The sequence below is a fragment of the Aythya fuligula genome, chromosome 15 (assembly GCF_009819795.1).
Source record: "Aythya fuligula isolate bAytFul2 chromosome 15, bAytFul2.pri, whole genome shotgun sequence".
Taxonomy (NCBI): domain Eukaryota; kingdom Metazoa; phylum Chordata; class Aves; order Anseriformes; family Anatidae; genus Aythya; species Aythya fuligula.
This window is the reverse complement of record NC_045573.1, coordinates 8663445-8690914: the sequence shown is the minus strand read 5'-3', so window position 1 is coordinate 8690914 and position 27470 is coordinate 8663445. Positions and strand designations below refer to the sequence as shown.

The 27470-nt window shown below is 47.5% G+C and overlaps 1 protein-coding gene across 1 annotated transcript in view; it reads right to left on the bottom strand.

Moving 5' to 3' along the window:
* Window positions 1–954: 954 nt before the first annotated feature.
* SYT17 (synaptotagmin 17) overlaps window positions 955–27470 on the bottom strand; it is a 35975-nt gene continuing 9459 nt past the window's right edge. The window contains exons 5-8 of the mRNA XM_032197279.1: window positions 26546–27165; window positions 15642–15762; window positions 14678–14833; window positions 955–2044 (exon numbers count right to left, since the gene is read on the bottom strand). Coding sequence (XP_032053170.1) covers window positions 1848–2044; window positions 14678–14833; window positions 15642–15762; window positions 26546–27165 — 1094 coding nt within the window. The 3' untranslated portion in view covers window positions 955–1847. The remainder of the gene's footprint in view (window positions 2045–14677; window positions 14834–15641; window positions 15763–26545; window positions 27166–27470) is intronic.

The window sequence follows — 27470 nt, the reverse complement described above, 5'->3', positions numbered from 1 at the left end:
CAGCTGCAGCATGTGAGTGATGGCACCACAGCAAGGCCACCACGGCCCTTTGCCACCCTGTGCCTGGGGATGCATGGTGCTCTGCCCTGGAGCTGCTGCGAGATGGCTTCTTGAGGCAGGGAGGCAAGGACATTTCTTGGAGGAAACCACATGCACCCGAATCATCCCTTCCCTGCTCAAACCCATCATGACTGCTGCTGAAGAGCTTCTGTTCAACAACATTCAAAGACAGTGGGTACTCAAATACCAGAAAACAGACACAGGGGCTCACAGCTCCCAAGGGGTTTGGCTCCATCCGATGTCACCCTGCACATGTGCCATGAGAAAGATCTCCTTGTGCAGCATCTCTGTGCTCCAGCACGGAGCTGGGTGCCTCTATTCCCCAGCTGCAGAGCACTGATGTTTGCACTGGCTGTCAGACAGCTGATGGGGTTCTTTCTCCAAAATGAAGATACAGAAAGTCCTGTGTTGAGCCCTGCTGTCTTGCAGGTGACATCCTTCTGTAGTTTGATTTGTGAATGAGCTGTAAGCAAGAAATGGATTTTCACGCAGACCCACCATTGATAAATAAAACAATTTTAAAACTATATAATAACTTGGGGCCCACTCCTGCAGAGTACAAACCCACAGCCCCATGCAGACATGTGTCAGACCCCTGTGCTTCAGGTGTATGTACTCTGGCCAGGAGCCCTGCCCCACAGGAACAAGGCGCTGGGCTGGCCATCAGGTCATCAGCTCTGCCCCAGTTTCCCCTAAATAACTCCAGGATCATCTGCAGTAGGAAGGGGTGAACTCCAACCTTCCAGCTTTCCTTGTGCCATGGACGTAACTGAACTCAACACAACGATGAACTCTGCCAACAAGTACCATCTCAGCATGCATGGCACAATTAAATAGATTTTTATTTTCAATAAATATACAATCTGCATCATACCAGACAATATGCTGTGGGAAAAAAAATGTACAGAAGCAACCAATAGGACAGCCTGACTGCAGCTAAGTTCACGTGGTGACCTCGAAAACTACCTCGGTTAACACACACAACACAGAAAGAGCCACTGCAGTCTGTCAGGGAATTAAAATTGTGCATTTGGGGTGTTCTTAACTGCAAAAGTCCCCACAGCAGGTTTCTTTTGCACAACATAGGGAAGTATTGGAAAGTATAAGTGCTACTGGAGACGTTTACTTCGCTATATCATCACGGTATCTACTTGACACACACAGACTGCTATGGAGAGTGGCAGACCTCACTGCTGACGGTACAACAGACCCGCGTGCACGGGGCTGCGTGTGCCTGGCACGTACTAACAGGAGCTTAATTCTGTTGAAACAAGTACAAGGACAAAACTGGAGCCAGAGTCGATTTCACCACAGCTTCTACCATTTAAAAAAACATCCTAGCCTAATTACCACGTTCACCAACGAGAGCACACAGGTACGTATATCTCCGAGAGGACAAGTCATGGATTTGGACCATAAGGAGAGCAGAGGCAACTCAAAACTCTTCCCCATCTCGGCATGTCCAGCGGCACCTCCGCCTGCAGCCTGCCCTGCTCTGGATGATGCTCTCCATCACTAAAAAACAGCGGAGCCGGACGCGGGTAGTAACAGGTCCAGCTGGCCAGGCCACTGGTGGCCCCAGGGGAGCTGCTGGCATGGGACCCGGTGGGACATGGTTGGTGCTGCGGAGGTTTGCACAGAGGCCAGTGCAGCCAGGCGGGTACCGGCAGCTGCTTCAGTCCAATGGAGCTGCTGTGGGGTGGGTGTGAGGTTGGGTGTTTTGGTGGTTGGGGTTTTTTCCCCCACCTCGTCCGCCTGCTCGGTTTGGCTGCCGCTGGTGCCACAGCTCATGTCACCTCCAGGGATGCCGGGGAGACGCGGTCGCACTCCTCCCGGGAGCGCAGGCTGTGCCACTGCTCCACGGCCGTCCGGTGCGCATTGAGCATCCGGCGCCAGTGGTTGGACTCGGGGGCACCCGTGGAGTATTGGCCGATGACGATCCTCCCGATGAAGTCATTGCTGCTCTTCACGTTGTGCCCGTACACTGCAGGAAGCAGAAACAGGGACAGGTCAAGGTCAGTGCACCACACATCCACCCTGAGCCCTGCCTGCTCGAGGATGGCCATCTCCTGTGGCCGTGCCACCCCAGTGCTGCACGGCTCCCATGGCCTCTCCAAGACCAAATCCACCCTTAACAGTGAGCATCTTGCCTGCCACACACGGATGGCGGGACACCATAATTTTCAGCATGTAGCTCAGCACCTCAAAATCATCCAAAAGACCCACTGAGCAGTTTGGAAGCAATAAGAGAAGCTGTACTACAGGTTAAAATACAGTTCAAATAAATAGGGCCCACAAATCCAGGGTGGCATTTAGCAAGAACATGGTGACCAATTACACCTTCTGAAGAACAGCCGGAATCTTTGTCCAGGCACACTGGGATGCTGAAACATGCGGAACAGCCTAGACCTGGGTGAATGAACAAGAATCACCCTCTGGAGCATGACATCCTTGTCATCCTCCAAACGCAAACGTTAATGACTCCTTCTAACGATAATCGTATCATTCCCAAATTAAAGACACAAATCACACACACACAGGCTGTCAGCAGGATGTTTATACAGAACCAATTTTCCATAATTATCACCTGTTAAAAGTCCAGGGAAGTAACCAAGGGAGAGATGCAAGCCTAACGCCCCGTCCTTTGTATTAGCCCAGCCTCGCGGAACAAAAGCTTGCAGACAGCCGCAAACTATAATTACGGGCCTGATCCTGGCAAATGCTGCGCACTCCTGTTGGACAGGCATAAAAGCACTTTGTGTTTTGAAAAATAAAGCTTCACATCATTAGAAAGTTGAACCAAAAGTCTGCAAAAGCTGAAGCCAGGATATCCACAGGCACTGGCTAGAATATTAAAGATTAAAAACCTTTCCCATGAAAGAGGGGGAGTTTTAAGAACAAATGTCTGCAGGGGCTCCAAAATCCATGCAGGTTTGTGCAGCCAGAGGAGGTTCAAAGGTGGGCACTGGCACAGAGCCCCTCCAGCACTGCCAGCAGAGCCAAATCCAGGATCCCTCATGGCAGTACCAAATGCACCCTTCTAGGCAGGCAGGTCACTGAGCAGCAAGCACCTGACCCCTATTTAAGGGTGCATTTGCTATCATAATATATCCTGTGATTAATTAATATTGCTTTAATATGCTACCTAGCATATCTGCCATCTCCATCCTTATGCAAGTGCTGACTGCAAGCTGCTGTACCAGGATGGGACCTTGCTCTGGGTGACTCAGGTGCTGCCTGCTAGTGCAGTCCTGAAATAAAACTGTGCAAGCTTGCATCTCACTTCATGCCTTCTGACAGCTTTGACACATGCAGTTTAAGGGCTGAGATGCTCTGCTCATCGAATAACCTGGGGATATTTTTGGCAACATCAAAGATGGTGCTTTCATGGACACAGGAGCCATGCAGGCTGCTCTGTGCCGCCATGGCATGTCCAGCATCACGGCCAGTCCACTTGCCACTAGCTCAGCTGTCTTTACACCACAATGCTCTTGGCCATGCAAGCAAAACCTTCACACATCCCCAGCAATTCTCCAAGTTAATGCAATAAAAACATTGCATTACAACTCAGACCATTTTCAGGAGGTACCTCCCCACATCAGGAAGTCCATGTCTTCCCAGATTGCCACCATCAGTTTTCTCGAGGCGATGCCATCAACTCTCTGAGCACACCTCCAAGTGCCAGTGTCCAGGGGACAGCTCTGTGCTCTTTGGAAAGGCCATCTTCTACGAATGTGGTGAGGAACCTTAAGCCATTCATTCCCAACCAGCATGCAGCCTGCCAGAGTTATTAATGAGCTCTACTACAAGGCAATGGATCACAAATGTAGCTAGCATGACTATGCTAAATGACCTGCTATGATTTATTACCCTAGTGAAAACAAATATTATGATAAAATCACATAGAAGTACCCCATATCTTCCCTATGTTTTTTCCTCGTGTTATTTTTTTTTTTTCTCCTCTTCTTTATTTCAAGCATGAAAGAAGATGAAGCTTAATCCTAGGAGATGATACCAAATCAAACCATGAAGTCTTAAAGCCACCAATTACTCAGTTTAAATTAGCAGTGGCAAAGTATCCCAGGCATACTGATTCTTCACAAATAATCCATGTCAGTACTGTAAAATGAGAAGGTGTGTTACAGCTCCTCATTTTGGGACAGTTTATTTTACCATTGACCCAAGTATTTTGAATTCTTATAATGTAAAGCACCTCGCTAGAAGTGTTACCTGTTAAACAGAGAAGGCTTTTTACATTTCAAATGGAGCTGTTTGAATCCATAGGACTCATCCCCTCATCTCTACTGGAGAATGTGACCTCTAATCTCATCCTGTTGGGTAATTAGCATGCTGATTCCTTCAGGGTATTAATGTGCTAATTATACAAGAGTCATTGCTTCTATCATTAACTAATTTAGATACCACAGAGGTAGACCTATTGCTGAAGAACAGAGGAGATGTTTTTCAAGGCCAAATGCTTATTCACAACACATCTGCGGACCGTAAGCAGCAGCACTATATCCCACACAGGTTTACAGACTTGCAGTTTCCCATGGCAGCTTTCCCAAAAGATGACCTGCCATTTGTGTGCCCACAGTCCAAATCCACAAACCTTTAAAATTCTAGGACATGCCTTTCTTGGAGGTTAATTGCTTTATTCCGCTCTCAAAAAGGCCATTGTTTGCTGAGCAAGTTTACTTACAGTTCAGATACACAGAGCTCCCGCATGGACCTTACCCAGGAGCGGGTGCTGACAGTACCATCGCAAAAATAAGCCCTTTGTCCATACTCAAGAGCACCATTTCCCCTGTTGCTGTCACTGGTTCTTCCAAGAACGGCTCAGAAAGCAGAACTGCAAAGCCCACAAAGCCAGGTGAGGAAAACTGAAAGCAGAGCCCGGTTCCGTTGGTCGCACTCAATGCACAGTGGGCTGGAACAACCCACTCCTGTTCTTTGCTCCTCTTGCAGCCAATACTTTTCTCAGTCAAACAAACAAGGAACTGTTTCCCCAACCACCAACTGGCATGTGCCAGCCACCACCTCAGGAGGGGGAAAGCCCTGGCTCTTCCTCTTCACCTCCTGCACCAGGCAGAGGAGCCCCTGCAGCTCCGGTCCCACACGCCAGCAGCTGGGCGCTGCTCCAGGCCGTGGGTAGGCCATGAGCGGGCTGAGCCGCACTGCCTGAGGTCTGAGCACTGCCTTCCAGTGGCCAAAAGGGAGTTCAGAGGAGCTTTCAGACTAATGTGCTCCCGGTAACTCTGCGGGGCTGCTCGGAAGCAGATGATGTGGTAATTACCACGTGGGTCTTTCAGAGTGACCCAGCCTCTGGTCGCGGACAGGTAGGCACTGCTTTCCAGTTAAGAAGCCTATTTCACTGACAGAAGCCACACACCTGATCTCATCAGCTCTCTTTCCACCATTGCAGTAATTTACACAATAGCAACATCCATTTCCAGGCCAACACAGAGCAAAAAGCAATTAAGGAATCAGAGGTCAAACCAATTCCTTCTGCAGCTGCTCTTTACTGAGGGATGCATTTGGAATCAGAAACGCTTCTTTAAAAAAAATATCTCTTTCTAGTAGAAATGCTGAAATATAAAAGAAAATTAGATTCACTCATGTCCATTAAAATGGTTGAATTCTTGAGGACAAGCACTGTGATGTAAATCAAACATTTCTATGCTTCCTGCTTATCGATGCATTGATCCTAAGTGATCCGTATCAAACTGGAGGCAGCCTGTGTGCTCAGGGAAGCTTAGCCCTGGGGCAGGGACCAGTGCAGCTGCCATTCCCCATTCCCCATGGGGCTCCTGCACAGGATGGGCTGGATCGTACCCCAGGGCCAGGCTGGGCACGACCACACAACCACGACTGCCATCAGCCTGATGCCATCACTCCAGAAATTGGCTCCTGCTTGAGCTTTCCCTCCTCTCCTCCCAGCTTTCGTCACATCAAATTGCTTTTATCCGGTTGACAGCTTTGCCTGTTGCTACGCCACCAGGCACTTGCCTCTGACCCCTAAGTTTGCCTGGACGGCATCAGCCCAGGCACTGGATCCAGCCAAAACGCCCTTTGCCTTCCTCTGCCTCTGCACTGACACTTCCACACAAGTTCTTGTGAAGAGCATGACAGCAAGATATTTATGATTTATGACCGATGAGCACAGTAAAGTTTAAGCTGGCATTTCAAATATAAATTCCTCCTTTAACTGAGCATATTAGCAGCCCTGAAATAGCCAGGAAGACGTAACTCACAACATTTTCTTAAGCTATCTGCAGAAGCATCTTGCTTAGCTGGGACCATGCAGCACCTGCATCCCCTGAAAGCCCCAGGCCAGATGTGGCTGAGCAGTTCCCAGCATCGTGGTGCTGAGTGCCTCTTATGCCGCCTGCAGGCATGCTGGGCCCAGGGCCCCAGCCCCAGAGCCTCCCCCCAGGCACTGGCCCCAGCCCCAACCTCAGAGCTGGCAGACAAATCCCAGCACACAGCAGCGGGTGGGCACAAAGAATATAACTTCTCCAGCCTCCTCCATCAGCTACCTGCAAGGCAAGTGGAACCTCACAGCTCCAAGAGAGGGGACAAATGGCAAGCAGGAATTGGCCTCTGGTTTTTCATCTGTGCTCTCCTTCAGGTTAGACATCAAGCAGAACACCTTGACCCAATTTATATGTCTGCCATCAGCTTATTTACAGAATATTCTCTAACAAATAACCCCCAAAGCATGGTGGTTTCACATTTATCAATTTAATCTCCACCAGGCTCCAAGTTGCATGGGAAACTCATTTCCCAGCATCTCCTTCATCCTCTGTGGATGCCCAGCTGCATCAGCAATCTGAACCAACTGAGCGTGTGGCCAAATCCTAGCCATGCACGTATCCACCTGCTGCTTCACAGGGGAAACCACCACCAATTCACGGGAACATTCTTTGGAAAACCATCTCCCCTCCTCATCCTGCTGCAAGGGCAGCCCGTGCTCCAGCTGGAGCATGTGCAGACAACTGAGAAGAGGCAAAAACAATTTACAAACTCCTGTGTGGCTTTCTCCTGGTAAGCAGCACTTTGTGGCATTCACAATAGCAAATCAATTATACAAAGGACTTTTTTTTTTCTGCATGTCCAATCATTTGTTTTCTAATTAAACAGATCTAATCAAAGCAGAGCTCCAAGTAGCCAAACTACATGCAGAAATTAAAGCAGTGACCAGAGAAGTGTGTGCTGTCCCAAAGGGCGCTGCGGGGCTCAGACCCCTGGCAGCTCAGATCCCTTCCAGGTCGGGGACATTTAACCAGCACAGTATTTCATACCCAGCAGTTAGAAAGCAAATTCTTAACCTGTGCCGGCAAGGCAACCATGTTACCAGTCTCCCCACCTGTCATAGATGGACCACTGGAAACAAATGAGGGGAAAAACAACAACAGCAACAAAAACCACTAAGACATGGAAATTGAGAGGTTAGATTTATGCATGGAGCATTATGCTTTGATGCAATCAAGTTTTCATAGCTTTGGAGACAAAGCAGACAAGGCAGCAAGCCCCAGCGCAGAAGCATCCCAACTGGGAGGGGGGCAGCGCACTCCCACACCTCCAGCAGCCATGGGCATCTCATCTCCAGGCTGCCCCGCCGCCTCAGCAGCTAGCCCCAAGCAGATTTCTCCTCATTTGATACACAGGAAGATTACACCCAGTGAGACGCTTCAGCAATTTCTTTCACAGTGGCATGAGCAAAACAAGATAAAGGAGAAAGGTTGAGAGAGGCGTGACACTGTTTAAATTAATGGGCTTGGGAAAATCAGTGAGTGCTGGAGGTTGGCCTGGAGAGAAGAAGCTTTGGTTCTTTCTTTAGGAGAAAAAAGATTCCTAAAAAATTCGAGAGACCTCCAGAAAAATACTGTTCTGCCATGCCTGCAGTGATGCACAGACTGAAGGCACAGACTTCTTATTAACAAGGTCAGTCAGATTGAAGAGTCTTCATTCTGCCTTGCTTGCAAGCAACAGATTGGCTCGGGAAGCACAAACATCTTGGTGCTCTCACCACTATTAATCCTGTGTCACTCATGAAAGCGGACAGTCTGTGCAAAAAGCTAAATCCAGCCCCAAGCATCTTCCCTGAGCAGCCCAAAATATGCGGTACAGGCAGGGGCTGCCGGACCCCTGGCATCACAGGGAGACCAGCATCTTCTCACCACAGCAGCTTGCCCACAGCCTCAAGGTCATATCTGATTATTTTTATAATAATCCTGTGTGTGGTTGCTTGGTCCCATCACCCCAAGAGCGGAGATGCCCTCACAGGACCTGCTGGGTCACGTGTGGAGCAAAGCAGCAGCATCGCTGTTCTCGCTAGAGCTGGGCACAGACCATATGGTGCCCAGTGCATAAATGCATTAAGTATTTTATAATGCCAGACACAAAGGCCAATTTCTGATCTAAATTAAACAGGTATAAATCCTGAGAAAATCCTCTGCTGACATCAATGTTTTTCTTTTTTTCCCCCCTCTGACTAAGAATAGGATTACACAGATTTAAACACAGATTAGATTCCACTTCTGACCTGAAATATTTATATATTCCTGATATATGGAATATATAGATACGACAGTGCTTCAGAAGCACAGGTCTAATAGAAAAAAATTCTAGCAGCAAATTGCCTAACTATCTATTCATCTAAGAGAGATTATGGTACCCAAAATGAGAGCATTAAAAATTAGAAGCCACCCTTTATTCCTGTGTGCCAGCACAGAGAAAAAAATCATTTGATTCTTATTGAAGGAGACAATTTTTCCCCCATACATGTGTGCAAAAGACAGTGCCTGAATATATATATATATATTTTTTTTTTCATAAAAAGTAATAGGAGAAACAAGAGTTCGTCATCTGAAGCAGCAAGTCAGAAATTAGATGTGTAATGACCCCAAACAGATTGGGTTTTCCATCCCTGCAAATGGGCACCTGAAGATGATGAAAGCATGACCTTCAGATGCCAACATACAGCCAGGCAAATCAAAATTCACATGTATTTCCAGAGAAGCCTGAGGCCATATCTATTATCTGCCTTCAACATGGCCAGCTAACTTGGACATTTGGAAACCAAACTGATAATTAAAAAAATACCATTAAAATGACTTGATATGTCTCCGTTCCATTCTCAGGACTCTTAATAATCTCATGCAGTCCTAGCAAAAACCAAAAACATCACCCTGACTCCAAAGCTTACACCGTGAATCTGACCACTCATCCAGAATGAATCCTGGTTAGTTTTATTTCAAGCTACTTTGGGTAAACATGGCTTTGGGATCTGTAAGCCTTCGGTACAAAGGTTTGCCTGTCTGCCTAGCTTTGGCTCGCCTGGAAGGTGTGGTGCTGATGAAGACCTTCAGCTTTGGCCCATCTCTCCAGGGTTTTCTGCCCGGTTAATGTTGCTCTCCCCTTCATCTTCACCAACAACTGTCCCAGAAATGCTGTCATGTGGATCAAGAGCACCCCAAACCATTTTCTACCATGCAAAACATACTCAGTAGGCAGTGTACAAAATCAAACAGGTTTCTACTAGACCATCTCCACCAGCCACAAGACCGAAGGGCTACAGTTGTGAGCCTGTGCTCCCAAGAGTCTGTTTGTGCCTTTAGTGACTGCTTATTCCAGATCTTGATCAACCTGAAATATCCGCCTCCAGCAAGAAGTCAGGATTTCAAGGAAGATCCCATTCTTCTTTTCTAATGCTGTAACAGCACAAAAAGAATGAATATGCTCCAGCAGGCAGTATTTCTTCAAAAAGAAATCACGTTAGCCGAAGCAAACTGAACTACCCCAAACTAAACCATTATCAACACATCCTGACAAGGATTTTTCTTCCTCTAAAAATTCAAACTTCATTAAATGGTCCTCAAATTTTCCAAAGGCCAAGAGAAAGGGAAAACGAGGCAGTAGAGGAACAAGGTATATTACTATTGAACAGAAATCTGTTATTTTAATTAAGCACTCTCTATTAACTGGAAGTTAATTAGAACCGCGGGATAAAGCATCAGCGTGATCTTGTGGGCTGAAGACATGAATTGTAACAGCACTTAGTGGTGTTGTCAGAGCCCCTGTGGTGCGTGGAAGCCCTTGAAACCATGGGTGTAGGTGTTCAATATCCCTCTGTTCAACAACAATTCCTTGGGAACTCAAAAAACAAACAAACAAAGCAAAAAAAGAAAAAGAAAACTAACTTGGTCCTAAATCATCATTAAAGCATACTGAACAGTGAAGAGACTCATAAAATCCTACAAATGGATCAGAAGAGAAAGTGCCTGCAAGCTGTAAGTGATCTGAAGATGTTAACGAGTTACCAAGATGTGGTTTGCCCCGGAGCTCTGGTGGTTTTTATTGGGCCATCTGGGCTTTGCTGCAACGCAAACAGCATTACCGCCGATTGTTATTAACAACGTTATAATCATTAACAAAATACCACAGTGCTCAGATTTCAGGTGTCATCTTACCTCCTGCCGTGTAGCCGGGGCTTTCGGAAGGTTAGGCTGGGATTTAGAGGACAGCCTGCCCAAGACCCATCAACAGGGAGAGCACACCTCTACACGCCAGCATCCAGCCCTGTGGAGCACAGGGCTCAAGGCACAGCCCCTCAAACATCCTTTTCTGTGCTCTCAGAAATGCCCTTGGAGCATCACTGGAAGGCAGCAGCCAACAGCACTGGTGCTGGGCCCAAATTCCACACTCCCGTCAGCAAAGGACAAGGAATAATTAATGCCCTTGTTCACAGGTGTATGTGGCTAGGAGAACACGTTGTCCTTTAAAGCCCTGTCTGACTGCAAGAGACAAATTCTGCCTGCACCCAAGCAGAAGATGGCCCGTGGCGGGTGGTAGCAACACTGCCAAAAGCAGCACGTGGAACAAAGCACCACACCGAAACGGGCCTGCCTGTCACTGCCTGTAAACAGATGCTCATCACCCAGGCAAGGTGTTTGATGGAGTAAATTAAAAATAAAACATCCTACCCTCGAAGTGTTGCCTCACTAATTGTCTTTTTTCTGTCGGGACGTTAGACTTTGTTTGAGTACCGATCATTTTCCTGGTTTTAGCCTCTTTTGGTGAGAAGCCGTGTACAGCTGACATTCTGGTGGAGACAGCCTCCCCCTGAGCTCATCCCGCCTCATTTTAGGCACCAGGGAGGGATACCAAGGCAGTGACACCTCCAGCAAGTATCTGAGGTAGGCACAGAGGGGAAGGCAGACAGAAAACTTGAACAGGGGACTCTGCCCCAATGGAGAAGGAAGGAGAAGCACTTTGGTCTGTAAAGGCCAACAACCTCCTGTGTACAATGCCAATATGCCCAAGGAGGAGGAGAGATCTAAGAACTGGTCCAGAATGCCCCAAACCTCACTAAGGCAGTTTGTGTGCCCTGACCTGGAGGCATGTACTGCCCATCTCCCACAGAGGCCATACCTCAACCCCACAGTCAGTCCAAAGGACAGGACACCACGAGGAAAAGAGCAGAGAAGTGGCTTTTAGGGAGCTGCCCATTTTCAGGGTTGGCACGCGCTGTCTTTGGGAAAGCCACAGGAAAAACATGCACAAATTGTTATTACAGTGCACTGAAAGCCAGACAGTCTATTCAAGACAAAAAAAAAAGCCACCACCATGGAAAAAATAATAATCATACTTTGTCTAGATAGCTCACCACTCTGCGGTGGAGCTACACAGAGGGAGGCAGGAGCCCCAGCTGATAGGGACTGGCACGACTCCACTGCCTTCAAATGAAGCCAAGCCAATGTAAAGACAGCTGCAGACTGGGTCCAAAATATGAAACCACAAAAAGGGCTCCTTTAAATTATTGAAGATATACTTGATTTCTGGCTCCCGCAACAGCTTTTGCAGCCCTCTATCCATTCAAAGCATCATCAGCCACCCTTCAAGCAGGATTATTTTCCTTTTCAATTGGACTTTGACTCAACAGCAAATTTAATTAACTGACCTAATGGACTGGAGCTGTGGATTGAAAAAATAAATAAATAAAATCAGCTCCCACAAAACAAACAACAAAGAACCACCATTTCAGGAAAACAAACAAACAAACAAACAAAAACTAGAGTAAAAATGTGGCTTGTGCTCCTGCTTTTTATAGATGCAAAATACCAACAAGACCTCAGCTGTGCTTCTCATGCTGTGAGGTCCAGAGAGCTCCTCCACTCTGGCAACCATTTGCTCTTCACTGTCTTGTAATGGAAGATCCCAAAGCCCTTTACCAGTTTCTCTAATGTGCCAAGAGCAGGCTAGTGGTAAATGCCACCTTCCCCATCCCAGGACTTTCATTTCACTAAAACCACAAAGATCCACCCATCAGTGCTGCAGTCCCTGCTGGTGACACATTTCCACCAGTGTCCAGAGACTGAATGTGGCTCTCAGCATTCACCACCACTATGTCCCCAGGACCACCACATCCCCGTGATGCCACAGGTGTCTGCACAGGCTTCCTCATAGGTCCTCACAATGGGACAGGTCTCTGTTCCTCTGCTAACCAGACAGGAGGCTCACAGCAGACCAGCGAGCAGAAGACTACAAACACAGCAGCGTGAGCGACACCTCTCTATTCTGGCACCCACAAACCCCTCGAGTGCCTGAGCTGATCTCTATACACTTGGCTTTTGGACTCTTCCCACAGGTACCTGCTAGCAGCTACTGCTGGAGACAGGACAGAGCTGCACGGAGCTTTGGTTTCTCCTGGAATGACAATGCAGGCTGATCTCAACTTGCTGTGTGACCTCGGGCAGGCTCTTTGCCTGATCCCTTCCCGTCTCATCCAGACGGCCATCTCCACGGTCACAACACCACTCACCTCCTGTCAGACAACAGAGTCCCGACTGCAGCAACAATGCCCACAGCTATGCCTTACACGCATCATCCCTCAGCAGCCACAAGAACTTGGCCCCGCTGCTCCTCTGCACACTCCTCACCAGCTCTGGAGCTGCCATTGACATTTCTGGATTATTTATTGCAACTTTCAAAGCAAGCACCGCGTTACTTAACAGCGAAGTGCCACTTAAAAGGCATGCCATTGAAATCCGGCTGCATTACGTATGGTTATGAATCAACTAGCTTCCAAGTGACTTATTTTAAAATACATCCATTTGCACACAACAACAAAAAAGTAAAATAAATCAGGCATCCACGCATCAGTGCCAACTTCATCAGCTGCTGTGAGGAGCAGTGTATTCCACTCATCCTCCCTGATTGCGCAGAGCTGATACTGTTTGCCTTCTGTTGTTCTCTTAGAAAAAGGGGAAAACAAAGAAAAAAAGAATTCCACATCCATCACGTGAGCACCTGACAGAAGCTTCCAAGAACAAATTCATTACTGCACATGAAAGGTACAGTCAAGAACGATGTGCACGCAAAGCAGTGATTAATTAGGCTTTTTGCTGAAGAAATTTTTGTACTTGAAGGGTAGGATTTAAATCCCTGATCAGCATCACTTCTGCTATGACACGTTTGGAAACAAGCTAATGGGTTGGAATTAGGCTCGTGTGCAGGCTGTGACACCTGTATCTGCCACGTAAGAAATAAAATAAGAAAATACTTCAAAATATTTTCTTTCAGATGCAGGTTCCTTTCTGTTCTTCAAAAAGACAGTGCAGTAATGGGTAGAAAGCTATGAAAAATAGAAGTAAGAAAAAAGGTTTGGGAAGCACAGGAACCTAGAGTGGCCAAGGGTGCAGGTATGTCCCCAGACCCACCACTCAGACCCAGGTCCTGGGCACCTGCAGTGAAGTTGCGCTGTGGGAGGAAAACCCACCACCTCCTGGGGGTCCCACATTTCCATGGAGCAGCAGAAAAGCCACCAGCCACAGTGGTCTCTACAGCAGCGCTGCCTGGATGTCCACAACATTGTCTCAGCGATACCAGAGCTACCCAGCTCCCAGCCTACAGCACATCCCCATGCTGTGCTACATTGGCTTTGAACAGCACACCCAACTGCCAGTTTCTACTGAACATTTTCATGCCTAGAGAACAAAAATAAGAGATTCAGAATCCATATAAAGTAATAATTCCTATCCAAGCCAAGCATCTCCAGCGCTGGCAGAGCTCTCATGTGAGGTTAGCACCTGCAAGGTCTGGGGACCCCATCTGTGATGTTCCTCTGGGCTTGCCCCCAGATCCCAGCCTTTCGAAAACTGAGGTATGAACGAACTCACTAATGGAAGAGGTGATGTCAGTGTCAAACACCTGTACCTGCCTAATCTCCCAGGCAAAAGTTATCTTTGCCAATGCTTGGGCTTCGGGATTGCACAGTGCTCCTCTCTCATTTGTCCAATTTTTGACTGTATGTCAAGTTGGCTACTGCCAAGAAACATAATTAATGCAGAAAACCATTCCCAGTGGCACCAATCAAACACAGAGCAGACATGGTGCTTCTCCAGCAGCTCCAGCCTTCAGCTGGGAAAGGCTTTCACAGAGGACAGCATGCAGACTGAGCTTCCCTGGAAACTCCAGCACTGGTCACCCCTTGCACAGCAGCTACCAGACAGGCACCATCCTGCACGGGTTCCTCTGCACACCTGCAACTACTTCTTCATTCACCTCGGAGACAACCAAGGCCATGCTAGACCAACAACAGCAGCACATTTACCTGTGAACACCAAGCTGGCATTTTCCAGTTCTTCTTGGGGAACCTTGAAGCTGAAGGACTCGTTGTAAAAGGGATCTATTGTCCCTCGCATGCAGGAGGTTTTCTTGGTTTTGGTTAACTTCAGTCCATGAACGAGCTGAATTTTCACAAAGGGATCTGGCAAAAACGAGAGAAAAAACACAGGCTGCAAGTTACTGGTTTTATAAGCTGATGCTCCTGGTTTGGGAAGGTTCAGCACAGCTGGGCATGTGGGAACAGGGCTGGACCATGCTGGAGAACAGCGCTGGGAAAGGAGCAGGACTCGTACCGCCACACAGTGGAGAGACAAAAGTCGGGCAGCTGGCTTAAAAGTGCTCCCTGCTGAAACCACGCTGAGCACAATTAATGACAGCCTTGACTCAGACCAAATGCACTGCTCTTTCTGGAAAATGCCAATGTTCTGGCAGCAGCAGCGGCTGGGGCAGGGAGCATGGCAAAAACCCATCAGGACATGTGCACGAAGCAATTACCATCTCAGAAACAGCAGGGAACAACGCATGGACACTGTAAAAACCTAACATTGCCTCCAGAGTAGCTAGTTACCCTAAATAAAACCATTGCAATATTAACATTCATGCAGTGCTTGGCACCTGCAAAACAGAGCACAGCCTTAAATGGGCTGCCTTACAGCACAAAGCATCAGGGTAAACTGGGCTCCTGGTTTCTCGCTTTGCTCTGGGTCAGAGATTTTGACTTTAAGCAAGATGAAGGTATTCATACTCTCTATTTTAGCTCAGGGTAAGTGTTCTGGACACTGGTTATTGCTAGCTATACATATAAAATAAGGATCTGTTGCCTTGAATTAATAGGAACCAAGTATCTGAACCCTCCTGGGTCCCCCCCAAATTGCAGCCTTGCTGCCGGTCTGCTTTAGAAGCACACAGAAGCTGTGTATGAGTAATGTGAGAAATACCCTGCCCTTTACCTGAACCTTGGCTCATGTCTGTCTGAAGAAGCTGTTTTGCTCTAATGATGTCCACGTTCAGTCTTCCTGCGCTGGGTAGGTAGTTTAGTGACAACAGCAGCTCCCCCAGCTCGACTTCATTCTACAGGGAAAAGGCAATGTGGAAATTCAGAACAAAGCTCGGAGGGGAAGGAAAGAGCAGGAAGATAAATTAAATAAAACCCATTTGCCTGAGTGCCTGAAAAACAAATTTTAGTCACACTCTAAGCCGCAACCAAGAACCATCTGGTGGTATCTTGTGCTGAGCAGAAACAAGAAACAACACTATCCCCAGATGAAGGTCTGTTCCTTAAACCTCTGACCACTCATCAGCTTTTCAGAAGCCACTGCAAAGAGGACCCATAAGGAAGAAGGAATACAGGGTCAGTAGTTTCTACCTCCCTTCACTTTGAGAACCCCCTGGAGCTACTCATCAGCCTCACCTCCTGATTAATGCACACAACACGGACCCCATTGGAGAAGGTCTTCTCCTCCCTCCCCAGCCCCCATGGACCACCACCAGCCACCTGGAAGCTTCAGGTATGGCTCAGGCAGGAGATGGTTAATGCATCCCTGGGGCAAATAAATAAATAAATAAATAAATAAATAAATAAATAAATCTGGAGAATTGAAAGCACTGCTCCTCAGACGTGGCAGTACAGAACAACCTCTTCCCCTTAGCACGCCCGGGCTCAGAGATGCTGCTGTTCTCGGATGCAAAATAAACACAAGGAAGCAATGCTGGAGGTGCAGAGCACACCCACCTGCCCCAGCAGGGCACCGCTCCTTCAAACTCATCCCAGGTCCATGCAGGAGCCCAGAGCTAGCTCTGCATCCCCATTAGCAGCACAGGTCAAAGCCCAGACTAGATATGACCGCCACCGCCCGCTCACAGGAGAAGAGGAGCTGCTGAGGTACTGCAGTCATAGCAAAAGGCTTAAATATCTTTAACAGTGCCCCAAATATTAGATTACAGAAATCACAAAGTGACTGGGTAGGCAATAAAGAAAAAAAAAGCTCTGAGACACAGCCACAACCTGAGCTGGCGCCAAGAACCAAATTCATCAGCAGACGGGTCAGCACACACGGTGCCCATCCTGGGCAGAGCTGCGAACACGAGCACACCCAAATTCCCTCCAGGCCCCCAGGTCCTCGGTGTGGCATGGGGCTGCACCCGCTGCCTGGCAGGAGGGCAGCACACCAGCAGCTCCTCCTGCCCGCAGGCCATTTGGCTCCTCATCCTACAAGCCCAGCGCTAAATCTGACGTCAGGTAATCATATTAAAAGTTCTCCCCCAGGCATTTTGTCTCCTCTGTTCCCACTGACTACTCCCCGCAAAGCCGCAGGACGCGCTCAGCATGCAGGAGCAGGTGGCAGGCTGATGAAGCCCTGCACCTCTATGCAATACAATACAATCTATTTTTATTTATGTATTTGCCTTCTAAGGAAAATATGGCAATAGGCTGCCTGATCCTAAGCCAAAACCACGTGCCCTACTCACACACTTGACTGCCCCAGAGCCCCGCCAGCAGCATCAACCCCAAACTGGCCATCCCGATGGCACCTCTGCACCCTTGCTACAGCCTCTCTCCCACGCTATAGAAAGCATCTGATTTCTTAACCCTAACCCTTTTTGTCACAGCAACTCTTGGGTCACATTACATGGCAGGATGTGATTACACAGCACACGGACTCCTCTTCACCATGTGCTGCAAGCCTTTCTGCTGCTGCTGCAGTATTTTTGCTTTTCCTGGAAGGCAACTTGCTTCCATCAGCCTTCATGAAGCCCCACATCACAGTTCTCTTCAAAATACGGTATTTTCAATTATTTCAATCAGAAAGACATTTCCCAACACCTGACCCAACACATACGCAGTGCTTACAATTCTTGCAAGGTCAAGCCACCCCAAAACAAACCGTTGTGCCCAACCATAGCACAAAGTAAGGATCTAGGAGAGCATCACATGCAAGGTAATTTAAATGACCAATTCTATCATCTTTGCTTTGACTTTCCCCCAAAACCTCTGACACATTTATCACTGAGAATGGTACCCCAAGCAGGACCATGGTAGCAGACCTGGCCAGGAGCCCACAGCCAGAACAAAGCCACCCCGATGCTGTCACTCGGGATGACTTCTCCTTCCCCCTCCTGCCTAACAAACCACAAGGGCTAATCTCAAAGTTCACACCTGGCTTGTAAAATCTATTACGAGCACGGTAACAGAACACTCAGCACCCACAGCACACAAACAGGACCCACCTGAGGTATCCCTCAACCTCACCTCTTTTTTTTAATAACACCAACAATGTTTTTAATGCATCCAGGCTTGTTTTCTGCTCGCATTCACTGCTGTGCTGGGCTCCATGCAGACTTTAATTCCTAGAAATTCAGGTACATTTAGACAGCACAAATTAGGAAACTAATTAGTGATGCTATTACCAGCTGGGAAGAGACAGTCAAACATTTTAGCCTGTAAATACCAAACTCCTGACACAGCCAGGAGGCAGGCTGACACTGGGCAGGAAGGTAGGACTTTTCAGATCACCTCAAACTTAGAGTGCTGGAAATCCACAGTAAAATTTGGGGTAATTACTTCCAGACCCATCCATGGGGGAACCTGTGGACCTTAACCAAGATGTGCAGGAATTAAGAAGCTCCTCAGCCAAAGGAGAGGCTGCAGGAAGGGGTCTCCCTGGGAGGTGAGGGGAGGCTCAGCAGGGACACGCAGGTCTCGCCCGAGGGTCTGAGCCAATGGGAGCAAAATCGCTCCATTTTTCACGCCCACAAAAATCAGGCTGGGTATCCCTGCAGCCAAGCCAAGTTTGTTCAAAGAGCTCCTGCGACGTAAGCACCATGGTGCTGCCCAACATGAGACCTTGCTGGGGAAAGGTAAAGCTAAATCCCAGATTTTCAGCAGGACCAACCTACCAGGGATATCAGCAGCTCCACAAGAACCTTTTTGACTGTTTGGGCATAAATTTAAGTGAGGAGAGATATAAAATACTTTATTTTGTAAGCGTGATCCACCAAAGTCAAAAAACTATAACTGGCTTTAATGAGTCTCAGCTCAGGCTTAAATTCCCAAATCCCAGTAGAGCCTTCTGTCTCTTGCTGCTTTTCATGTGTGTCCAGATTTTTGCTAATTATCTTAGGGGAGGTAAGGTACAAGCCAGCCCAGAAAGACTGTGGCAGGATGAGTGTGCTCAAAAACAAAGCAGCCCCACGGCAAGGCGGAACAACAAAAGTATTCCCAGTGATAACAAAAGGTGCTTTCAGAAGGAAACCCAGCTCCCCGAATAGCTTACAGTATGAGTGACTCAGGCCTTTAAAAGCACTTAACTCGAGCAGTGAACTGCCTCTGATCCTATAAACACATTATTTCTACTTTAGCTGCAATGATCTAGGAAACAATCTCAAATCCTGCCACAGTGGCCAAGGGGACACCAAGCACTCAGGAAAACATCCATGGGTGGTAGCTACCATGCGTTTCTCCCCAGAACATCAGATGAGCACCTCCACCCCGCGATGCCCAAACACGCTCAGCAGCCTTCCCCTGCTGTTTGGCCACTTGTCGTTTGCAGTCGTCATTAAGCAACAGGCAAGGACCCAACTGGGTGCTCCAAGAAGCCCCAGACCCAAGGTGCACCTTCTCAGGTTTTTGCTCCCTGCTCTTTCCCCAGCAAGCTCACAGCAGGTGTGCCTTTGCTGACGTGACAGCCTCACTAATAACACACACTGATGGCACGCTCTGTGTCGGACAGGAAAACGGGGATGTAGGCAGAGGAGCTGTTAATGGACTCGGTGCTCAGCGGGCAGAACAGACATAACTGGGGAGCTTCTGGAGTTCACCATACGATGGACAAAAAGGACTCTTCTCATTACGGGACAGGCAGGAGACCCAGCTCAGGGATGGATGCAGAGGTTCCATGGGGCTGGTGGGGCCCGCAGGGCTGGCCAGGGTGCTCCTCCAGCACACGGACCTGCTGAGCTTGGGCATCCACACTGTGCTGCCGTAACTACTGCCCCCCGTGGCCACCATGCTGTCTATAGGTATTTTTATCAGCAAGAACAACATCAAGACATGTCTTCCTGGAGAGACTCCAGGCACAGCAGCATGGCTGTTGTTCTGTGGCACACCAAAGCCTCCCCAAATCTCACCCCTGTGTTTCAGCTGAGCGCAGAAGAGAGGGATGCGAGCTTAAGCACAAGACGTGTCACCAGCGCATTGGTCATGGCAGGGGACAGAAGCTTCTGAATTTTCCTTTTCCTCCATCTTTGCATCGGAAAACTGAAACACTGCTGGCTTTGCCTATGTGAACACAAGATGTTCACAGAACACAATGTGCAGAGGTGCCCCTCAGGCACGGCTGCGCAAAGGCATGGTTGAGTTACCATTATTATGCTGATGACGTGCTGATTTGTGCTGAGATCCCAGATGACCCTGGGAAAGCAATTTCCTGTTTGATTAGGTGCCTAAGTGACACAAGCCTAGATGTCTGAGACTCTCCTGAAGCTCTCATTTACATTTCACTCCTGGCTGTTCCCCTCCACAGCCTATTTCACAGCCAGCCTTGGGCTTGCCTTGATCCAGAACCTTCTACCCTTACTACTTGGGATGAACCAAACACACAAAGGATATATTTTTTTTCCTCTTCTGTCCTCTCTGAAACACAACAAAGCTGTCCCAAGGGAAAGAGAGTTTTTAATTAATGCCACTTGCACATCTTGTTTGGATCTGGGCAATTCCTTACTCGCAGCCCCCCTGAGCTGTTCGTTTCATACTGCTACAACACCAGCAAAATCCTGCAGCTAAAAACTCTTCCCAGTTCCCGACGGGAACCAGAGCACATTACATCAGCACAGACATCTATGCAACGCTCCTAATGAAGTTTCAGATTGATTTTCCTCCTCAAGGTTATCTGTGATGATACCTCCAGGCACAGCAGAAAACTGATGGCTTAGAACAGTTTGCTCTAACAGGCTCTCTACAGCATCCCGTGACACACAGCGATCATTTCTGGAAGGCTGGGCTATTAAGGACCAGAACCTGAAATATATACACACACACATATATACACATATAGATAGATAGATAGATATACACACACACACACCAATGGAGAAGAATGTTACCTATGTAACAGAGGCTGAGTAGATACATTATGAAGAGAGTCACAAAATCCTTTCTGAAGTCTTTGCAAATTCACGTGGCCACAAGGAAACCATTTATTCCCACCCACCCTCCCAGGAGATACTGCCCATCTCGAGGTTCTCTGATATTTTTGAGCTTTCTGGCAACAGGACAAAAGCAGCTCACAAACAGTATGTTCACAGGAGCCGTGGCACGAGTCCTGCTTCTACAAACACACACCTTGGGGTAAGGGAGGTTAGCAGGCTTTTGCTCTCTGCATGGCACCTGCAGCGATGCTGTGGCTGCAGCAGTTCCCCCAGCTCTGCCTCTTTGCCAGACCCACCAACATCCTCTATAATGACACCAGCGAGGAGAAGCAGCTTCTCATTTTCACCTCACATGGGGAGGCAGTGAGAGGGGAACTGCCCACAGGGCAGGGACGAGTACCTGGAGGAAGGACTGTTTCTGATCCAGATCCCTAGGCTGTACAAGTCAAACAGCCCTGACGTTTCAGCCATAAAGCAAGGATCCATCTGGGAACCTGAAACAGGAGCAGAACGGCCACCTGCCACTTGTTCCCACCAGCAACTGCAAGAGGAGGTATCTCTGATTTGCCTCTCTCATGAAAAAGCCTCCAGGCACGAGATGGAAGGCTTCCTCCAGAGAGCACCAGCACCTCCTCTGGGCTCCTCCTCAACAAAATAATTCCTGCAGCATCGCAGTCCTCTGCAGAAAGGGCAAGGAGTGAACGACACATGGGTGAAGGGAGGAGGTGGCTGAGGTGACAGCTGGAAGCAGAAGAGACAGATAAGGGCAAAAAGAGAAAATGTTCAGAAAGAAAAACTTCCCAGTGCTGGAGCTTTAAAGACTGAAAAAAGGGAGGAAACCAACCAACCAAAAAACACAGCTCGATTTTTTTTTCCCAGGAAAAAAAAATAGAGAAAAGATACAACGAAAAACGGAAAAAGCCCTGACAATGCTCACTTCCATATTTGATTTCCTCCAACTCTGTTTTACCAGCATGGAGCCCCCTTCCACACCAACACACACGAGGGTGAACCAAATGCTGTGCCAAGGCTCTCTAAACAAAGTCTCCGGATACCTTTCCATCTGTCCTATGCCTGTATGAGAGATGTGTGCTGGCAGGTTTTTTTAATAATACCCCATGCTACCAAGCGCAAAACATGTTCCCAAGGATGGCTCCTTCTCAGACTGCAGTGGACAAGCCCAGGAGTGTTGGTGCCAGGAACAAACCCGGTGCAGGCACAACTGCAGGGCTCCAAGCGGCGTACCAGGGCCACCTGCCTGTATGCCACAATTCAAGGTAATGTGCAAAAGAACTGCCCCAAAGTGAATCATTACCTGAATTTCAAATTCCCTTCTTGCTTTTCCTTCCCAGGCAAGGCATGGTAAGAACAACAGTACAATGCCTGCCGTAGGCTTATCCCTGAGATGGGAATCAAAAACTGTAGAGCCCTGCCACAGGAGAGCTATTTGTGCAGCACATGCTGTTTTGAATGGACAAAGATGACAGCTCCTTAAAAGACTGTCACTCTACTGCTCTCATAGTATGAAGTTAAAAAAGCAAGTCCAACACTTATCCCCTCTATTATAGAAATGGCTTAATTTGAGGGGAGAAGGAATCTTTGTGCTATTTTCCCCGACTACGACCACGCAAGTTTTTTTCTTTTGCAGAATGATCTCCAAGCTCTCATTACTGCTGGTCTAAAACGTTTATTCCTGCCTACTCAAATCTGCCAAAAGAGAAATGAATCATATGTCAATAAAACTTGGGGTCCTGAACATGTGTTTTGGAATTAATCTTAACAGAGAAATGTGTGAATCTGAGCACAGCCACGGCAAGGGCTGCCAACTTCATTCATGGTAATTAAGCAAAGCCACACACATTTAAGGGGATATTTAAGGAGCGCAGAGCGTTCCTATGGGGACTGGACTCAGTGCTCCTCCATGAGCAGCTACTGCACTTTAGAAACACTCTAATTATCCTAGAGAGGAAAAAAAAAAAAAAAAAAAAAAAAAAGTCATCCAGAACTACTAGGGATAACGAATTTGGCAGTACCTGCACTGACATTTCCTACAAGGAGTCAGACCTTCTGCATACTTGTTGGCCCTGATCATATACTGGGAAGCAGCTCACCTGTGCCTCCGTTTTGAACACAATCCCACCAAATTCTGTACACACTTTCCAAACCAAAAAACGTGCTTCTGTACAGGCACAGTCTTTCACCTGATGTTTAGCATTGTGTTATCTCCTTGCCCTGGTTCCTCCAGAGGACAGCACACTGCTCGCCCATATTCAGCTTCTCTGCTGACTCGACAGGCTCCTGGTATAACAACTGTATGCATCCTGGTACGATGAGCAGCCTGGTTCATCCGACTGGCTAGACCCAAGGTAACTTTCAGGCTGTCTGTTAACAAGCAGCTCTGTGAGGGGGTAATGGAGATGTTCTGGCACCAAACACACCATGCCTGTGCCCACCCAGGAGCTGCACACCCCAACACACAGCTTGCAGGAGCTTATCCCGGTACAACCCCAGTGTTACTGTGGAGTTACTGCTGCAGGAGCTGGACCATGCCTCAGTGCACTGCTGGCACCCATTCATGGTCCTGTGCTGAGGCACAGCCCCACCTCTGGGCTTGATGGGGCTCACAGTGAGGGTGGGACCAGGGCTCAGCACCTGTCCTATCAGCACGTACCTTGGCAATGGTTTCCAGGTAGCAAAGCAGATGGTTATCTTAGCTGAGCCCATTTAGGATGCTTTCCCTGCTCTTCTGCAAACCCTGTCCTGTCCCACCCCATCAGGATGAATCAAAACCCTTCTCCTCAGCTCCTGCTGCCTGGATTCACTTCCCTCCATCTCACCACGCTTCAGTCTATAAATGCCAGTTAGAAAAAAAGAAAAACCACCACATATTTCCTGTCTTCCATCTTTACATTTCTTATCTACGCCCGTCTGTCTTTCTCTCCCTCTGTGGCTGGTTTTACAAGCACCTGTTGCAGAGCTTTCTTCCATGCGGGCTCCATCACTGGTGGCAGAGCTGCTGCCAGCTGCTGCTCAGCCTCACAGCCCCGGGCAAGCCAGCCCAGCCCGGAAAGTTTTCATCACCTAATCATCAGGGCAGCACCACGGCGGCTCTGTCTGGCTCTCAGGAAGCCCACGATACCTTCTGTAAAAGAAAGTACCAGCACTGGTGGGTTGTTCTGTCCCAGTCTATCCTGATCTCACTACACAGAATGCACTTGGGCAGCCCCAGGTTCAACCAACATGAAGTGAATAAAGGCTGCTCCACAACCAACCAAGCAAAACAAAGAGAAGTATTAAAAAAAAAAAAAAAGTCAGCATGTCAAATCTATCATATCAAAGGCAGAATCTTTCAATTGGCAAACAAAAATTACAAATTTCTAGCCTAAGCATTACTGTTATTGAAAGGCATTAAAATGCAGACTTTCAAAGTAATAAGCTTTATTGTTTTACTGCTTCCAAGATTTATTTTAACCCTTTGATCAATGCTTTTATCTTTAATCTCCACAAGCAGAAAATGAACTCTAGTCAATGAGCTTTAAAACCTTATCAGTGAGAAAACATGGAAAAATGATACAAAACATCCTCGCTGGATGTCCTGGTACAAGCACTGCTATTCTCTTTGCAGTCTGCCAGTTAGATAGTGCCCAGCCAGAAAGAACAAGGAAATATGAGAAGACACTTAACTAAAGCCACAGAACAAGGCACTTAACTGACTAAGGTGCAAAGGATTTTTTGGTTAAATTAAGATTTGACTTGATCTGCTTGCTATCTTATGGAAAAAGTCTTGTAAGGTTAAGCCTGTTCATTCACAGTGAGTTTTATTTTTCTCGTTAATTTTACAAAAATCAAAATGCCAATTCCTGCATAAATAATTTAGCTGAAATCCTGCTGGAGCAGCCAGCACTGCTGAAAGCAGCAGCAGCTTTTCAGTGAAACTTTGGAGAGGCCGGAGGAAGGGCTGGCTCCAGGCCAGGCACGTGAAGGCTGAGATGGTCTTGGCGAACCAGAGTAGGCATTAGCTGTGCGGTGACTCCAGGTTACTAATAAAGAGATGCAGAATGCAGAGACGTGTTTGTCATGCAAAGGCAAAGAAAAAAAAAAAAAAAGCAAGGCTGCATGGCATGAGTCACGAGAGGATAAGAGGAATGCAAAGAGACCTCTGTCCTCAGATATATCAATGCTGAGCCCATGATGAACCACCAATACCAAAAAGAAAAAAATAATCATGTGTATTCATGAATAAACGTTTGGGAAAAAAGGTGGTGAGGGGAGCCCAAGAATATCTGTTCTTGTTTATTTTCCTTATGCACGTTTGCCCCTGCCTCTCCAACCATCATGCAAAGCAGACCCCAGCACAGACACCAAGGAGCCCACAGTTTTCACTGGCACTCAATTTTCAGATTTTTCCTTTTTGCATGAAAAAAATGTCCTGGCTAATCCCATAATGCTACTGTTTCTACTCCAGCAAATCCAGCCAGCTCTCCTCCAGTTATCAGGGTCTTGCTTTTCCTCTCCCTGAGCTCTGAGGAAGCACAAAGCTCTCTCCAGTTGCTGTGCACCCAGAGCTGGGCAGAGACCTCACTGATTGCACACAAACACTGCCTGGCTGGCTTTTCTTCCCACCAGCACCTGATGACAAGTTCCCACTCCAAATCACCCTCTCAGACCCAACATAAACCAGAGGCAAGGTCAATAATTTCTTGTTCATCTCATCCAACACTTGTGGCTATGACACCCTTTTGTGGACACACAAAAATCAAGGGAACTGTGAACTGTCCCTGTTCACATGAGGTTTTTGATTCAGCAAAGGCTCTAAGGCCTAGAAAATGCACTCCCACAGCTGGTGACACACAGACAGCGGCAACCGTGTTAGACCAACCTTCAGCAATACTCCCTTCCTTAGCACAAACAGGTAGGACACCCATGCCTAGCTCTTGGCTTAGCTTTTTACTTGGTCACTGCAGGTGATGGTGCTAAAAGCAAATCTGGTAGCTAAGGGCAGGTCCTGGTTGCAAAGCTCAGACCTCAGAGCTCCTTCCCTTGCTGCAGAGGAGGTGGCACTGCCCAGGGCCCTCTCCTGAGAGGACCCTCTGCACCCTTCTCCCATCCCACCCAGACCAAACTGCAGACCCAAACCTGCAAGCATGCAGCAGGCCATGTACATCAGATATAATCTGCGGCAAGTTTAATTTCCTTCAGGGACACAACACAAATAAAATTATCTTGCAATTTTTTACTCTGGGATAGATTTGTCTTCCATATACCTTCTTTGCATCAGATCATTACTGAACTGGTGCCAGTGGTTCTCCATGTGTACAACCACAGGAGTGACCCAGCTGAGACAGTGTCACTGCAGCGTCTGGGAAGAGATGCAGGTCACTGCAGTGACAAGAAAGATCTTCCACAAGATGCAGATTTCCAAAGCAGGTTTGATTTGTTCTCATTAGAGTTGACATAGATCTTCTGTCATTCTACCTCCCCTGAATATGAAAGAAGGCAGCTCCTCTACCTCACCGCAAAACAGCTACAAGGGCAGCTACAGACCCAACGTTATTTCAACCCAGCAGATGCTGTATTAACAAGATGATGATGACTAATCAGAAAGAGTATCAACTGCCAACAAGCAAAGGAACTATATATACACACACACACACACACAAAAAAAAAGTGAGAAAAAACGTGGCAATAATCTGATAAATTCTGTTACCTGAGAACTAGGAACAAGGGCTTTCCACCAGTGACCGCCTTTCACAAGGTCTACATCACTCAAGGGCATTGACACTTTGCCAATAACACAGTGGCGTGAGAATTTGTCAAAATCCACTACGGTTAAAAGCAGAGTTCTTCTCTGGGCTTCTAAAAATGGGATTTCAAATGTGTACCTCTCTTCAAACACTGGGTTCTGAGTTTTGCGCTTAACTCCGGTCTGCTTGGAGTTCTTCTGGTCTGGAAGCAGGCAGATCTTCACGTAGGGGTTGGAGTGAGCCATATCTTGCCTGGAGCCATCATATGAAATCGGGGGAGGCAGGTCCTTAGCCTCAATGACTCGCACTATTAGGTAATTATGCAACAGGTCATACTGAGTGCTGAAGTGCAGCATGCCCAGCTGGTACTTTGATAAGATTTCCTCATCTGTCAAGGAGTCCATATCATCGCTATTCGAGTCAAGAGAGTACAGTCTTGGCTCAAATTTTCTAAAATAGTCATCTGGGCTATAGGTTTTCCGCAGGATAGTTGGCTGAACTATTTCTTTCTTGGCTCCTATTATTCCAAACTCAATAGGTTTAATGTCAATTAATGGAGAACTTGGCCTCCTCGACTCTAAACCTAAATGAGAAAAATGCACAAAAATGATTATTAGAAACTCAGTTCATTACAGACCCAAGTCACATTGTGGCTCTTTGAGTTCAGCTATTCTGCATCTATGCAATGCCTCACACAGCAAACATTGCTAAGTGGGACTTTTCACCATTACATTTGCAAACAATTAACAGTACCCTTAGTAATGCTGCAGTGCAACCTCAATTACGATTTTTTCACCTTGTCCATTTTCACCACGCACATGCTTCAGCAAAAAAACAGGGCTGACCCCTTCCACTGTGCTCCTGTTGAGCAGGATAAGATTTTAATCA